This window comes from Leucoraja erinacea, chromosome 2 (assembly GCF_028641065.1).
Source record: "Leucoraja erinacea ecotype New England chromosome 2, Leri_hhj_1, whole genome shotgun sequence".
Lineage (NCBI taxonomy): Eukaryota > Metazoa > Chordata > Chondrichthyes > Rajiformes > Rajidae > Leucoraja > Leucoraja erinaceus.
Genome location: NC_073378.1, coordinates 103,600,300 through 103,617,193, shown reverse-complemented (window position 1 = coordinate 103,617,193; position 16,894 = coordinate 103,600,300). Strand labels below are relative to the sequence as shown.

At 42.1% G+C, this 16,894-nt stretch overlaps 1 protein-coding gene across 1 annotated transcript in view; it reads right to left on the bottom strand.

The window, feature by feature from the left end:
- The window catches only part of col28a1a (collagen, type XXVIII, alpha 1a), a 130,818-nt gene that overhangs the window by 45,412 nt on the left and 68,512 nt on the right, over window positions 1-16,894 (bottom strand). The window contains exons 18-20 of the mRNA XM_055649902.1: window positions 13,175-13,243; window positions 10,959-11,030; window positions 8,055-8,123 (exon numbers count right to left, since the gene is read on the bottom strand). Of these exons, the coding sequence (XP_055505877.1) occupies window positions 8,055-8,123; window positions 10,959-11,030; window positions 13,175-13,243 (210 nt within the window). The remainder of the gene's footprint in view (window positions 1-8,054; window positions 8,124-10,958; window positions 11,031-13,174; window positions 13,244-16,894) is intronic.

The following is a 16,894-nucleotide window of genomic DNA, read 5'->3' as shown; positions in this document are numbered from 1 at the left end:
GCAACTCATATTTCACTTGGGTAGTTTGCACCTCAGCGGTATGAACATTGACGTCTCCAATTTCAAGTCGTCCTTGGTTTCTGCTTCCTTTTTCCTTCCCCTCCCCAGCTCTCCCACAGCCTCCTGTCTCCGCCTCTTCTTTTCATTCCCCCCCCCCCCCCCCCCCCCTCCACAGCCGAGATCAGTCTGTAGAAGGGTCTCAATCCGAAACATCACCTATTCCTTCGCTCCATAGATGCTGCCTCATCCGCTGAGTTTCTCCGGCTTTTTTGTCTACCTTCCATTTTTCCAGCATCTGCAGTTCTTTCTTTACCAAGATCTTTTTGGTTGGTATGGTAGTGAAAAGATCTCTCCCCATGAGATCCTTTAAGAACAGCTGCATTCTCAATTCCACCTCACACTGCCTATGGCTGCAGTCCAAATGAAACAATCATTCATTTCCTCATGGACTGTGTCTTTGCCAAGACAGTCTGGAAAGGGATGCAGTTGTTTTTGTTGTGGTTCATCCTAAACAGCTGCATACCAGAGAACACTATGCTCTACAGGCTGTTGCCAGGGACATACATTGATTCTGAAAACATCAACTGGTATTGCTTCAGCTCGATCATCAGTTCAGTGAAAAACACACTGCAGTCTGCTCAAAACTAGTTCAATGCAGATGGCATCTTGTCATGTTTTTCATAAAAATTGCACATTTTGTGAAAAAATATATACATTACCGGAAATGTCCAGTAATTCTGAATTAGATTCAGATACTTCCATGCTACAGCAATGATCTGCTGAAATATGGGCTTCATGCTATCATATGCTTTACACTCAGCTCATTCCTAAGTACTTCAAATAGCAATGTTACAAAATTTTGAGATTTAAAAAATCAAGTCTGTAATTTATCCCATCAGATAAAGCATAAAAAGAAGTTTAATTTGACACCTAATTTACTTTCATATCTCATATAACCATCTAACCATATAACAATTACAGCACGGAAATAGGCCATCTCGACCCTTCTAGTCCATGCCGAACACGTATTCTCCCCTAGTCCCATATACCTGCGTTCAGACCATAACCCTCCATTCCTTTCCCGTCCATATAACTATCCAATTTATTTTTAAATGATAAAAATGAACCTGCCTCCACCACCTTCACTGGAAGCTCATTCCACACAGACACCACTCTCTGAGTAAAGAAGTTCCCCCTCATGTTACCCCTAAACTTCAGTCCCTTAATTCTCAAGTCATGTCCCCTTGTTTGAATCTTCCCTGCTCTCAGTGGGTAAAGCTTATCCACGTCAACTCTGTCTATCCCTCTCATCATTTTAAAGACCTCTATCAAGTCCCCCCTTAACCTTCTGCGCTCCAAAGAATAAAGCCCTAACTTGTTCAACCTTTCTCTGTAACTCAGTTGCTGAAACCCAGGCAACATTCTAGTAAATCTCCTCTGTACTCTCTCTATTTTGTTGACCTCCTTCCCATAATTAGGCGACCAAAATTGTACACCATACTCCAGAATTGGCCTCACCAATGCCTTGTACAATTTTAACATTACATCCCAACTTCTATACTCAATACTGATTTATAAAGGCCAGCACACCAAAAGCTTTCTTTACCACCCTATCTACATGAGATTCCACTTTCAGGGAACTGTGCACAGTTATTCCCAGATCCCTCTGTTCACCTGTATTCTTCAATTCCCTACCATTTACCATGTACGTCCTATTTTGATTTGTCCTGCCAAGATGTAGCACCTCACACTTATCAGCATTAAACTCCATCTGCCATCTTTCAGCCCACTCTTCCAACTGGCATAAATCTCTCTGTAGACTTTGAAAATCTACTTCATTATCAACAACCCCACCTATCTTTGTATCATCTGCATACTTACTAATCCAATTTACTACACCATCATCCAGATCATTGATGTACATGACAAACAACAGTGGACCCAACACAGATCTCTGTGGCACCCCACTAGTCACTGGCCTCCAGCCTGACAAACAACCATCCACCATTACTCTCTGGCATCTCCCATTCAGCCACTGTTGAATCCATCTTGCTACTCCACCATTAATACCCAACCATTGAACCTTCTTAACCAACCTTCCATGAGGAACCTTGTCAAAGGCCTTACTGAAGTCCATATATACAACATCCACTGCTTTACCCTCATCAATTTCCCGAGTAACCTCTTCAAAAAATTCAAGAAGATTAGTCAAACATGACCTTCCAGGCACAAATCCATGTTGACTGTTCCTAATCAGACCCTGTTTATCCAGATGCTTATATATATTATCTCTAAGTATCCTTTCCATTAATTTGCCCACCACTGACGTCAAACTAACATGTCTATAATTGCTAGGTTTACTCTTAGACCCCTTTTTAAACAATGGAACAACATGCGCAGTACGCCAATCCTCCGGTACTATTCCTGTTTCTAATGACATTTGAAATATTTCTGTCATAGCCCCTGCTATTTCTACACTAACTTCCCTCAATGTCCTAGGGAATATCCTGTCCGGACCTGGAGACTTATCCACTTTTATATTTCTCAAAAGTGTCAGTACTTCCTCTTCTTTGAATCTCATTGTTTCCATAGCTACTCTACTTGTTTCCCTTACCTCCCATAATTCAATATCCTTCTCCTAGACGAGCCCTCTAATTTATCCTGCCAAAGCACTGCTGTAATATCTTCCCTGATAAGCAATGCACCACCTCCATCTCTTGCCCCTCCAATTATATCACACCTGAAGCAACAAAATCCTGGAATATTTAGTTTCCAATCACGTTTCACTGATCGCCACAACATCATACTTCCAAGTGTCAATCCAGGCTCTAAGTTCATCCACCTTTCTTACAATGCTCCTAGCATTAAAATATACACATTTAAGAAACCCACCCTCTCTTATTCTCTGTTTATTGTCTTTTTCTTCTCTCTCCCCTACATTTTGGGTCAGAGTGCTACCATTCTCTGCCTCCTGCCTCACACACTGACTGCTAGCTTTCCCAATTTGAGTCCCTACCCCCCAACCATACTAGCTTAAAGTCTCCCGAGTAGCCTTTGCAAATCTCCCCTCCAGGATATTGGTCCCCCTCGAGTTCAAGTACAACCCGTCCTTTCTGTACAGGTCGCACCTTCCCCAAAAGAGGTCCCAATGATCAAGAAACTTGAATCCATACCCACTGCACCAGTCCCTCATCTACTCATTTATCCTCCACCTCGCTCCATTCCTACTCTCACTGTCGCGTGGCACAGGCAGTAATCCTGAGATTGTTACCTTTCCAGTCCTTCTCCTTAACTCTCTACCTAACTCCCTAAATTCTTCTTTCAGGACCTCTTCTCTTTTTTTACCTATGTTGTTGGTACCTATATGTACCACAACCTCAGGCTCCTCTCCCTCCCATTTCAGGATATCTTGGACCCATTCAGACACATCCCTGACCCTGGCACCAGGGAGGCAAACTACCATCCGGGTCTCCTGTCTGCGTCCACAAAATCACCTATCCGATGTGGACATCTGGATGGCACTCAGACTCCATGACCTCCCACATCTGACATCCAGAACAGTAAACTGCCCTGGCCCTCATTCTCCCCCTTATCCTGGATACAATGCAAAGCCTTACCCTGGATACAAGCCAATCAGCTGCTTCCTCTAGTCCTGTAACGGCTGCTTCCTTTAGTCCGTTCGACCAATCAGAGGCTTCCACCAGCCCCCTTAATTTGAAGTGTGATCTGCAAATGGAACGTTGCAGATTTTGGTTCCTCCTCCCTCACCAATGGCTCCTGGGCCTCAAGTATTTTTTTAAAAGTTATGGCCATTTTCATACTCGGAAATTAGCATCTTGTTCCCTATTAATTTTCTATGGATATAACAAAAAAGCTGTGATCGTGGACAGTCAAATGCCCATAATGTTCTTAAAAATTAAGAGAACTGAATGAAATTTGCAGTTATCATAGATTGAAGCATTCTGAAACAAATATAAAATAATCTTACGGATGACCTGAAATTAAAGCATATAATTAGTTAGTTACCCATTGTAGCTAATTTCAGACTTCAATTATTAGATCTAAAACATCTATCCATTTCTTAATAAATGATTAACATTTGTAAATAGCCTAAGTGTCCAAATAATATTCACAAATAATTCACAATAAAACATGATTTTAAATCTCATTTACATTAATTTATAGGCCAAATGGAAGGAATTTAGTGTTCAATTGCTGTAAATTAAAGTCCATTTAAATCAGCTTTCCAGTGGGATCCTATGAACGCGCTGGTTTAGAACGTTCACATTGCGCTAGATTTGTGCCATCAAATGCACAGAAAAATACTGCGGGATATAATGGGGCCCAAATTAGCTACTCGCAACATTAAACTTTGTATAAAGGGATCTTAAGAAGCCCTTTTTAACGTAAAAATAAACAGCCTACCTTGCGTTTTCCCCTGTATGAGATCCGACCCGTTGTCGGCGGTCGGGGGTTTAGAGGTTAATTTTTAACCTACTATAACAAGTAAAGAAAGCCCTTAAAACTAAAAATAGCTCCAGCTACGGACTCGTCCAGCGATTTTTCGTTAATGATTAACTAGGCTGAAAAACCTCGATTTGAACAGCCTAGGGAAAATCGCGTTTTAAACCCGCCCCCCTCTAAACGGCGCCAAAATCGCGCACATGGGCTGGGACAGATTTTCAGCGACACTTCACGTAGGCTTTGCAACATACCTACTTCAAAGAGTTTTGATAGGCAGATGGTTGGAACCAAAGATCCTATAGCAAGCAAGATAGTCCACTCGATGAAAAAGACATAGTACGGTCATGGGCAGATTCATGGGTAATTTTCGGCCCCATTTCCGTAACCGGCTTCCGTCTCCACACCAAAGATCCCATAGGATACTAGTGCGGAGACGAATGCCGGTAAGGAAACATCCTCGTAAAAATAAAAGTTAATTGGTAAAAATCTTCTCCTCATTTTCAGAATTATAATTTATTAACACAAACTGTTCCCCCGCAATGTTGATTACACTGCCAGTCGGGTCGAGTCGATGAAAAAAAGGTCCACGTTCCGCTCCATACTACATGTCAGCCCATTGGATTTAGAAGGAGTGGTCTATCTTGCTTGCTATAGGACCTTTGGTTGGAACAAAGGCCAGAGATAAGAAAGGAAGGTGTGATACATTTATGAAGAGTTGCAGATTGCAGGGAGTGAGGTGAGGCGGGTGAGAAGTGTTGTGTTGAGGGGAGAATTAAGTGGATGTCTAGGTGGGGCACAGGGGTGGAAAGGTGGGAGGAAAGAACAGGGGGGCGGGGAGGGGGAGAGGGGGGAGGGGGGAGTGGGGAGACCTAAAATTGAACAATTTTCGACGGGGAAGATACGGAACATGAAGTGCTGGGGGTGGGGGGGGGGGGGGGGTGGGAATGGGAGGAGAGTTAAAATGTTAAGTGAGAGGTATCCAGTAAAATTGAATAATTCAATTTGGTCGTAGAAACTTTGGGTTGTTCGGCCCCTTCGAGCCTGCAGCCATAAGATACCCAAGCAGAACATGAAGTGCTGTTCCTGCAGTATGTGTGTGGCTTCACTCTGGCAATGGAGGAGACCCAGGGCACAAAGGTCGGTGTGGGAATGGGAAGGAGAGTTAAAATGGTTAGCAACTGGGATATCCAGTAAGCTAATTGCAAAAGTTGCCAAGTCTATTCATGGTCTTAGAAACATAGAAACATAGAAATTAGGTGCAGGAGTAGGCCATTCGGCCCTTCGAGCCTGCACCGCCATTCAATATGATCATGGCTGATCATCCAACTCAGTATCCCGTACCTGCCTTCTCTCCATACCCTCTGATCCCCTTGGCCACAAGGGCCACATCTAACTCCCTCTTAAATATAGCAACGTCTACAGGATGAAATCCCACACTTCCAGGTTTTATAGTCCCTCCCACCAGAAGGGGTGGTAGTTTAACATGTCGAGCACTAAGTTGAGTAAAGATGGCCCAAAAATCACAGCTGTATAAGTAGGTTTTTCCTAAAATCATAAAGGAACCAAGATTAGACTATTTTAACGTGGCCATATCACTAGATTTTAGTACAACAGGTAGACGGCAAGGCACTTTGGTATTCCCAAACCAGTAGGGTTGGGGTCTTTCTGGAGTGCTAGTATGGGTGTTGTGGACTGAAGGAACTGGTTTCCAGAGGGCTAGTATGGACATTGTGGGGCCAAATGGATTCCAGCTCAGTCACTCAGCCTGATGTGGGCTGGCGGGCTGGCATACATTCTTTCAAGGGGTGCAAGGCCCTGTCACATGGGAGGCAGGAAGGAAGATTGCATCTTCACGTGGTCCACCCTGTTTCGACGAATGCAATCAACCTGGCGTGCACAAACAGAAGATCAAGCAGAACAAGTTGTCTTACAAATTTAGGCTGTGCACGCCATATGCATGGGAGGCCTGGTCCCCCAACATAACCCATTCCCCCAACGCAATATTCCACCACTCACTCGTTCCCCCAGCACAACCCGTTTCCACAACTCACCTGTTCCCCCAACGCAACCCGTTTCCCCATCGCAATATTCCACCATTCACCCATAGCCCCCAACTGCGCAGGCGTGGCTCATTTTCCCTCATCTCCCAGCACTGCCTCCCCTTCTTCATCCACCCTCTTCATTCCCCTCTCCTCCTCTCCTCTTCTCCCACACCTCTCCCTCCCTCTCTTTCCCCTACCCTCAGTCACTCCCTCCCTCCTTCCATAACCTCTCTCCCCTCCCTATCCCCTCTATCTCTTTAAATAACATTAAACAACGATTCTCTCCTCATCGCTCCCCCACTCCCTCCCTCTCCTTACAACAACATAACAAATCTCTCAATGCACTGGCAGTCCTTCGTTAACAATGTAACAGTGACCTCTCCCTCCCCTTCTTGCAGAGACTGAGCCACGCCCACACTTCCAGGTTTTATAGTCCCTCCCACCAGAAGGGGTGTGGCTCTTCATGGCGTGATTGACAGGAGAGAGAAACTCAACATTTTTAAAACTCGAATAACATCTAACTCCCTCTTAAATATATCCAATGAACTGGCCTCAACTACCCTCTGTGGCAGAGAGTTCCAGAGATTCACCACTCTCTGTGAGTGGAACTTAAAGAACTTCAACAGCTCAAAGGACCAACAAGAGGGAGTTAGATGTGGCCCTTGTGGCCAAGGGGATCAGAGGGTATGGAGAGAAGGCAGGTACGGGATACTGAGTTGGATGATCAGCCATGATCATATTAAATGGCGGTGCAGGCTCAAAGGGCCGAATGGCCTACTCCTGCACCTAATTTCTATGTTTCTATGTTTCTAATAATTAAAACATTTAAAACAACTTGGTACAACGGGAAACAAAGAGAGAAGAATGATTTTTGTGTACAGGGAAGTAAATTTCTTTGAGCTATATGTTTTTTAATACTAAGAGATAGGTCCCATTGAAGACAAATTACTTGACAAAAGTCGAACAATCTGCGTATGTGCGGTTTCCAAGATTTTTTAAAGCCGACTGACAGCTCACCAGGGAGAGCACAATCTGCGCATGCGCGGTTTCCACGATTTTTTTTAAAAGCTGACTGACAGCTCGCCGGGTAGAGAATAATTTGCGTGTGTGCGGTTTCCAAGATTTTTAAAAGCCACAGCCTACCTTGACTAATTACTAACGGCATGTGCCTGGTACATAGATATATATAAAAAAATCAGAAATTACTGTGTAAAGAATTTTATTTGCTTCTTTCCAGAAATAATGTAAAGTAAATGCCTAATATTGGGATCACTTTTACAATCTAAACTTCTATAATCAATTTATGAAGATTGGCTTTTAATATACATTTAAAACACCCAAAGAAGCAGCTTATCATTGACTGTGGAAATGAAATTCATGGTGGGCTCAAAGCAAGCTGAGGATGAACATTCACGAGTAAGCTGGTGAATTCATACTAATTCCATGAACGCATATGTAGTCCATCAGTGATACTGTTTCAGTATGTTCAATATTTTAAATGTCATTAATGAAAGCATATGTTTTGGTGCCAAAAGATCAGGACTTTACCTGTTGACCCGGATCTCCTTTAATACCAATCCCTGGTGGGCCAGGTAGTCCTGGGTTTCCCTGCTCACCCTAGCAAAATAAAATGAGAATTCACTATTTAGTAAGTATGAAAGAACAAATAACCAAACAAATTCATTATTAATTAACAAACAATAAAACATAACTATACACTTGGATATTTTTACAATAAAGTATGCATGTCAAATTTTATAGAAATAGAAACCAATACTTCATTAGGAAACCTTAAAGCAAATTCAAAGAATAGTCATCATCCACAAATCACTCATGATCCGTGCCCATTTTCCTTCAAAAAACTCTCAAAACATATCAGCTTGTTGTAAATCAACGTGAGCTCAAAAATCGTTTTCCTTGAATAAAATCTTACAATTGTTTTGAGATAATTACTCCATCTGAAGATCAATCTACAAGTGAATTGCAATAAAAATGAAGAATGAATTTCCCTCCCAAACAAAACAAGGAGATCACCACACTGGATTCAGAGTGAACCAATGAATATCTCTAAATCACAAAGTTCAAAAGCTGGAAGCAGTTAAAAGCTCTGTTTGTAATGTATATATCCTCTGATATATCCTCAAAGGAGTCTTCTTTAACACAAGGCAATATTTTGCCCGATTCTATTTTCTGCACAATAACATAAACATTGATGTTTCACAAGAGACTCAAGTGTGCAGATGCTGGAATCTGGAGCCCCAAAAAAATAATTTGAGGAGCTCAGCATGTCAAGCAGCATCTGTGGAGGCAGAGGGATGGTTCAGTTTGAGACTGCACCAGTACCAGTACAGGTCACCTCTTTGGTGGACTGAAGGAATAATGTATGTAGTACTGGCTCCCGTTCAGGAGATCCACAAATGATCAAACTGGGAAAAATGTGTTAAACATTGTAAGGGTGCTACTCACCCTGAGCTGTATGCAGAACATGAATCTCCCAGGTCATTGTTACACTAGGGTCTGTCTACCTGTGGGAAGCAGTCTAGCAGCAGAACAAACTGCAATGGAGGCAAGTGGAATTATGGGCAAGAGGGTCTCCAGTAATTTCCAGGAATCTGTGCATGTGCATGCTTTTATATGTGTGCGTGCGTGCATTTGTGTGTGCGCATGCATGCATGCATGTTTGCGTGTCCATGTGCATGCATGTGTGTGCGCGTGCATGTGTGTGTAAGACGTACCACGAGATCCCATAGCTTGTTCTGGGTTCTGTGACCCTGTGCACACCAAAGTGCAACCTGATCTGTCTCGCAGAAAAATACAACATTTTGCACCAAGGTGCATCATACAGAAATGCAACACATTGAGGGAGCACAAAATGAGGCTACTGCACTCATGATGAGCAATGTAAAATCTGTCAGCAGTTATCACGAGTTAAATATCAAAATGGAACACGTTAATGCATGCCTCTCTAAAAGTTAACTTACAGAAACAAGGTAACCAACAACCAAGAATTTTAACTCAGAAAAACGAATGTCTTAAGTTGTTTAAAAAGTTAAAATGCAAAAGATCTGGAGCAGAAACCAAAGCCGCCCATTTCAGGGACAGGGCAAGAGTTGATTGACCAACATGAGTGTAGAGTAAAATGTAGACACAAGGAACAGCAGATGCTTCAACCTTAAGGGCTGGAGTAATGCAATGGATCTTGCAGCATCTCTGGAAGACAACATTTTGAGCTGGTTATTTATTATTCTGGAGTTCCCCGTCTTAATTTATATTGTTGTTCTATTTTAAACCACAATTGGCCAGATTTCTCAGTCCTTGACAAACCCAGTGCCTGAAAGGCGGTGGGAAGTCTGAATCCATAAACTGCTAGATATTATACAGGAAGGAGAAGAGGAAGAGGAGGATGATGATGATGATTTTTCCAGGGCCAACGGGCCACCAGTACACTTTCATGATATCTACTCCGCTAAAGGCTCTTTGATCAATGTCAGAATCCTCAAGTACTTTTAAACCACTTCATCAACACCATTTGTATATTCTCCACACCCCACCATTACAAAATCCACAGTGCTCTATCAGACACCACCGAGAACCTTATGTGGTCAGGACGTCCAACTACCATCAGAACTCCCCCACCACACAAAATGAATCTCCATGTTGCACGCTTCAACCTAAGCCTATCTGCTCTTGTACATTGCAACCAAGAGTTCCAGCGTATCATTTAGGCTGCATGTGCACAGAGACATCACTTCATCACTGACAAATTCTTCAGGACCTGTTCTCCTGGATTTCCCACACAGCTAAAGTGCAGACATTAGTAAAATTAATAGTCCTCATTAGATATTATTTCAAATTATAATTTGAGAAATCCATGTTGAATTAGAGTGAATGGTAATGTTGTATAAAACAACCTGCATAAAAACAAGTTGTAACTGGCATATTGTGGCACAACTCCAGACTGAGCAGACATTCTGTAGCTAAATCAATAGCTGTTGGTGTGGGAAAACACACACAGAAAATGCAGAAGACCAATTCAAGGTGATTTTGTAAAGATTTTTAAATGTATAACTTTGCAGGTGTAACCTTAAAGGCTTATCTGCTGCATCTTGCATGCAGTTTAGTTCATGTTGCTTTGGAATTTTTTTCTAAAATACATATTCATAAACCTTTTGTACAAATACATGGAAATAGATAATACAGAATGAAAGCTTTGTCCCAAATCCTTGCTAACAATAACAATGGAAAAGTTCAGAGGCCCATTGAGAGCTGGATAAAAGCCAGGTCCATGCTCTGGTCTGATGCTAGATACTGAGGTTGGTATTATACAGTACATACCACAAATGTTTAGGTAAAGGGCTGTCAGCTATGAACAGAACATAATAGTAGCACAAATTATTGCTGTCAGGGAAAGAAGGGAGAACAAAAGAGAGATGGTATAAATAGTCACAGTACCTTATCTCCGTTTGATCCAAAATCTCCAGGAATTCCAGAAGTTCCTGCAGTTCCTGGCACTCCGGGATCCCCCTAACAAAATGGTCAGTGGCATCATTTGAAATAGATTCAAGGTCCCACATATTTTCAATGATTCACCAATTTATAAACAGAACTGACATTAATCTAGAAATTGTATGTCCATCTCAATTTCAATCAACTCATCTTAATTCACTGCTTCCCGAGAGAGTGCTCTCATATATTAATTACCCTTAAGCAGCCTCCCTTTATTTTTAAGATATTCTAGATGCCCTCTGCAAAGATAGTATTTCCTTTTTGCTACCTTAATCAATCGTTTTACACATTTCCAGAAAATCATGCTATGATTTCAATCAGTTAAGGAAATTCAAACCTTGTTCACAAGTTCATAAGTTATGAAGCGTATAAAGTTCATAAACAGAATTAGGCCATTCAGCCCATCAAGCCCAATCACTCCTGTGGACTGAGTACAGGGATTCTGCAAAGGAATCACCCAATTTCCATTTGGCTTCTCCGATGTAGGAGAGCCACATTGTGAACACTGAAGGCAGTAAGTTCATAAGTTGTAGGAGCAGGGATAGGCCATTCAGCCCAAGTCTCTTCTGCCATTCGAGCATGACTGATCTATCTTTCCCTCTCAACCCCATTCTCCTGCCTTCTCTCCAAAACCCCTGACACTCATACTAATCAGAAATCTATCAATCTCTGCCTTAAAAATATCCATTGACTTGGCCTCCACAGCTTTCTGCGGCAATTAATTCCACAGATTCAGCACCCTACAACTAAAGAAATTCCTCCTTATCTCCTTTTTAAAGGTATGTCATTTTATTCTGAGGCTATGGCCTCTAGTCCTAACCTTTCCCACTAGAGGAAAAATCCTCTCCACATCCATACTATCCAGGCCTTTCACTATTCAGTAAGTTTCAATGAGGTCACCCCTCGTCCTTCTAAACTCCAGCGAGTACAGGGTCAGTGCCATCAAAACTCATCATATGTTAACCCAATCATTTCTGGGATCATTTTCGTAAACTTCATCTGAACTCTCTCCTACGCCTACACATCCTTCTTCAATATGGGGCTCAAAATTGCTCACAAATCTTCAAATGCAGTGTGACCACTGCCTTTTAACATCCCTATTTTTATATACTCTCAACATAAATGCTAGCATTATGTTTGCATTCCTTACTACCGAGTTGACTTCCAAATTAATCTTTTGGGAATCCTGCACCAGCACTCCAAAGTCCCTTTGCATCTCTGATTTCTGAATTCTCTCCACATTTAGAAAATAGTTTTTCTTCCTACTACCAAAATGCATGGCTCCACACTGTATTACACTATATTCCAACAGCCACTTCAAAGCCCACTCTCCCAACCTCTCCAAATCCTTCTGCAGAGTCCCTGCTTTCTCTACACTGCCTGCCCCTCCATCTATCTTCATATCACAAGCCTTCAATTTCCTCATCCAAATCAATAATATACAATGTGAAGAGTAGCGGCCCCAGCACCAACCCCTGCAGAACTCCACTAGTCACTGGCAGCCAACCAGGAAAAGTCCCCATTTATTCCCATGCCTTCTGCCATCCTGCTATCCCTGGTGCTATCTTCCATGGGCTCGTATTTTCTTTAGCAACCTCACGTGCATTGCCTTATCAAAGCCTTTTGAAAATCTAGGTAAACAACATTCACTGACTCTCCTTTGTCTATCCTGCTTTTTATTTCCTCAAAGAATTCCATCAGATTCATCAGGTAAGATCTCCCTTTCACAAAACAAAGTTGCCTTTGGCCTATTTTATCAAGTGCTTCTAAATACTCAGAAACGTCATCATTTTTAATGGACTATAAAATCTTGCCAACATACAGGTTCATAGTACCTGTCCTCACACGCTTCAGAATATAGCAGAAAGCAATTTGCTGAGGACCATCTATTCATGAAACATGTGAGCAACAAAATTTGATACATTTTAACAAACACCTTGTCTTGATACCTATGTTGTTTGAAACTTCCCTTAATTATCACTGTAACATTAGAGCATTTCCCCACAACAATCATGCATATTTGCAACTACTTTAACTGGATATCATACACCAGTTGCTCCATAGAACATACAACGTTTGAGATGACATTCTGCTTATGCCAAAATGTATCAAAAGATGTAATTGGTTGTATAAAAGGCATTGACAAATTATAACATGCTTACCTTGGGACCTGGAGGTCCACTTTGTCCTATTCCTCTTTGACCCATCTCTCCAGGAAACCCTCGATCCCCCTGTAGTTTAATATATTTATTTATTAATATATTTAATGTTATTTAACTTGTTACCATTTGATGATTACCAAATTGCAAATAAATACATTTTAAACATTTAATTTACTTAATACAAAAGTCACATTTAACTGAGAGAGTAATGGGCCTGTCTCATTTAGGCGATTTTTCAGACGACTACAGGAGATTATGCAGTCGCCACATGGTCTCCACATGTTCGCGGGGTGGTTGCCGGGGAGTCGCCTTCATGGTCGTGAGGAGTTCCCGCATTCTGTGAACTAGTCACGGCCTCATTATAGTCGCCGAAAAATTTTCAACATGTTGATAAATTAGCGGCGACTAGAATGAACCCGCGATGGAGAGTAGCGAGAATTCTCGCGCCGCAGGTGTGTCGCCAGGAGGTCCTACTGGGTTGCCAGGAGGCCGATGGTTCTCATAGGTTTTGGTGCTGGTGCTGACCGGTGAATTTCATTGGCTCATTGGGGGAAAAAACAAAAGCAGTAGTTTTCAGAACCATGGATATCCGACTGATAATGTTAAATGTCCGCCGAGCTTCACAGCCGTGTATCTCTGGCTTCTTAAAAGTTGTATTCACTCCTTCTGCCCCCTCCCGTCCCCCCCCCCCCCCCCCCTTCATCCCCCTCCCTTACCGCCCCCCCCCCCCCCTTTTAAAGGACTTACTGTACACTGTGCTTTAGCCGTCTTAATTACAGCTGCAACCTTTCCTGCTCATCGCGGTGTGTGTCTGTATCACCTTGGCTTTACACCATGGGAACTTCACTCAGACAGCGCTCCCCCACTTGCCCTGTCCCCCGCCTGCATAAAGGGCTGGTGAAGGAAGCGATGTGTGTGTGTGTTCCACTCTGACAGTCGCCGTTCCAGTTGCCTGTTTTTCAGGCGACTGCTGGCAACTTGAAAGTCGCCAGCAGTCGCCTGAAAAATCGCGTAAGTGGGACAGGCCGATAACGCTATCTGAAAAGCAGCTCGTCTTGGTTCCAGCAATTTTTGTGCTTAAATAGTTGATCAAATCAGTGCAGAGGTGCTGGATTCCCCAAAGACAGAAGTGATTTTGTTCGGCCCTAATGGCTGCCGTGAACCTCCCTTTGTTGACTTGGGTCCACTGGCAGTGTTCGTAAAGCCAACAGTTTTAAACCTGGGTTTTATGATGGACGGTGATTTTAAATTAGATAAACAAATAGGCGCAGTGGTTAAGTCCAGCTTCTTTCACCTAAGGAAGCTGGCAAAGGTGAAGCCCATTCTCGAGCGGCAGCATTTTGAAACAGTAATCCATGCCTTTATTTCATCTCGGCTGGATTACTGTAACGCACTATATTCTGGAGTCTCACGAGCTTTGTTGGCTCGTCTCCAGTTGGTCCAAAATGCTGCCGCTTGCCTTTTAACCGGAACTCGAAAGAGGGAGCACATTACGCCAATTTTGGCCTCCCTTCACTGGCTCCCAGTGCACTTTCGAGTTCATTTTAAAATTATTTTATTTGTTTTTAAATCATTGAATGGCCTCGCCCCGCCTTACCTCTCTGAGCTGCTCCACCTATATGCTCCTGCCCGGTGCCTCAGGTCAGCGGATCAGCTGCTCCTTGAGGTACCAAGGTCTAAGCGGAAGCTCAGAGGGGATAGAGCCTTTTCAGTTGCTGCCCCGGCACTCTGGAACACCTTGCCGCTGCAGATCAGACAGGCCCCTTCACTGTCCATCTTTAAATCCTCCCTAAAAACTCACTTTTATTCACTGGCTTTCGACACTGGCTGAGACATTGTTCCTGTTTTTAGTGCTTTTAATGTCTTTTAATTTTTACTGTTTTTATAGTCCTGTCGTCTTAATGGTTTTAGTACTTTGAAATAAACTTTTTGTTGACTTCCCATGTACAGCACTTTGTGGTAACTGATGTTATCTAAAAGCACTTTATAAATAAAGTTATTATTATTATTATTATTAAAGTTTGCAGCTAAGTTCAAGGTCGGGGTCAAGGAAAGAGTGTTCACGTCACGGCCCTGTTTCCACCAATCTTTCCACCACTACGCAGAAGCTCAAGACACAATTGTATGCAGATGCCGAGAAGTGTGTTCAGCTCTGGCTGAACAATTTCTAATCTTGTGATGTGAACTCGATAAGAAATTCAAGGTCTACTGTCCAATTTTCAGATTAAACAGTGCATCTCCAACTGAGCTGCTAACATCACAATATAATTTGTTGCTCTTTATGAAATTACGCTCAGTGTTAAGGAACAGGAGAGGAACTTGAGGAGAATGCAGGCTCATGGGATTTCAGCTCAATTCAAGGGAAAATAAAGAACCTGAACATTATTTAGAGCTCAGTAAGGTCAGAATTCATAGTACAAGACACCTCAGAAAAGTGATGCTATAGAAGCTTCAGAAAAGGTACAACATCATTTCACTAACTTGCTGCCTGGAGGGAGAAATATAGCTCTGGATTAAATTCAACACAATAGTCCTTCTAATAAATGAGGTTATAAAGAGGAACTAATGATGAGATTTAATTCCATTGGTAAAACAGAGAACAAGATGCAAGAACAATTATAATACTGAAGCCTTCACTTCTAAGAGTCAGGTCTCGATGGTGAAATTAATCATCATTCAAAGTTACATTAAATAGGTGTGAAAGTGTTCAGAAGTTGAAGAGATACAGCAGATAAAGGGGATCAGAATTATTAATTTGTTGAGGGTAAATGATGACATGGACAAGGCCAAATGTTTTAGGTATACATTGCAACATGAATATCAATTCTATTTTTTTGATCATGTATTGTATTTCATTAATATACATTTTAACAGATTCACTAGTCCCACCACCAACAATATATAATTTTGTATTCAGCAAGACCATCTTGTCACCTGAGCCTATATGAGAAATTAAATATAGAAAAATACCAACTCATTTGAAAGTGAGCATCAAACCATTTGCTGAAAGGTGTGAAAAATAACATGTTAACACCACTGGGATTTTGGAAATTGAGTTTTATAAAATAATGAAATCTTGAAAATCTGGGATCTAAATGTTTAAATGTTAACAATAAAACAAAACTATAGGGAATATAATATTCTTTGGCTTGTGCAGCAAATGAAATCGTAAAATATTGGAGGATGGGCTGTACAGGGCGAGAGGAAGTTCACATTCTGACCTCCAGCCCCTAACTTGAAATACTTGGCCTATGTTGCAACACATGTTCACTGTGCAAACGAGCCAAGAGCAGCATTCCAGTGAACGCTTCATTCAAGAAACTGTTGCAGACAAAGACAGGAGCATACGAGGCACATTATTTTTATTTTGTTTATCAGTTTATAAGCCGGACTTTATCACAGGCCTCCTTCATGTACACTTTTCCACTGCAGATCACACAAGGAAATAAATTTCCTGGTACTGGATCACAGGGCTTGCAGAAGAGTGAATTGGGGTTCAGATGGAGGCTTGGGCTGGAGGTTTGGCAAAGGGATTTGGATTGCGCAAGACACAGACATCAGATCAATAGTTAATGAAGAGGCTGGGCAAACATTGTGAGCTTGGCAAGGTAAGGATTACAGAGTTGGGTGGGGTGGGGAGGAGGAAGCTGGATGACCGAAGGGAAAGCTAACATGACAATTAAACACAATATCGAAAGAGCACCTGTCTCTGCTGGATTC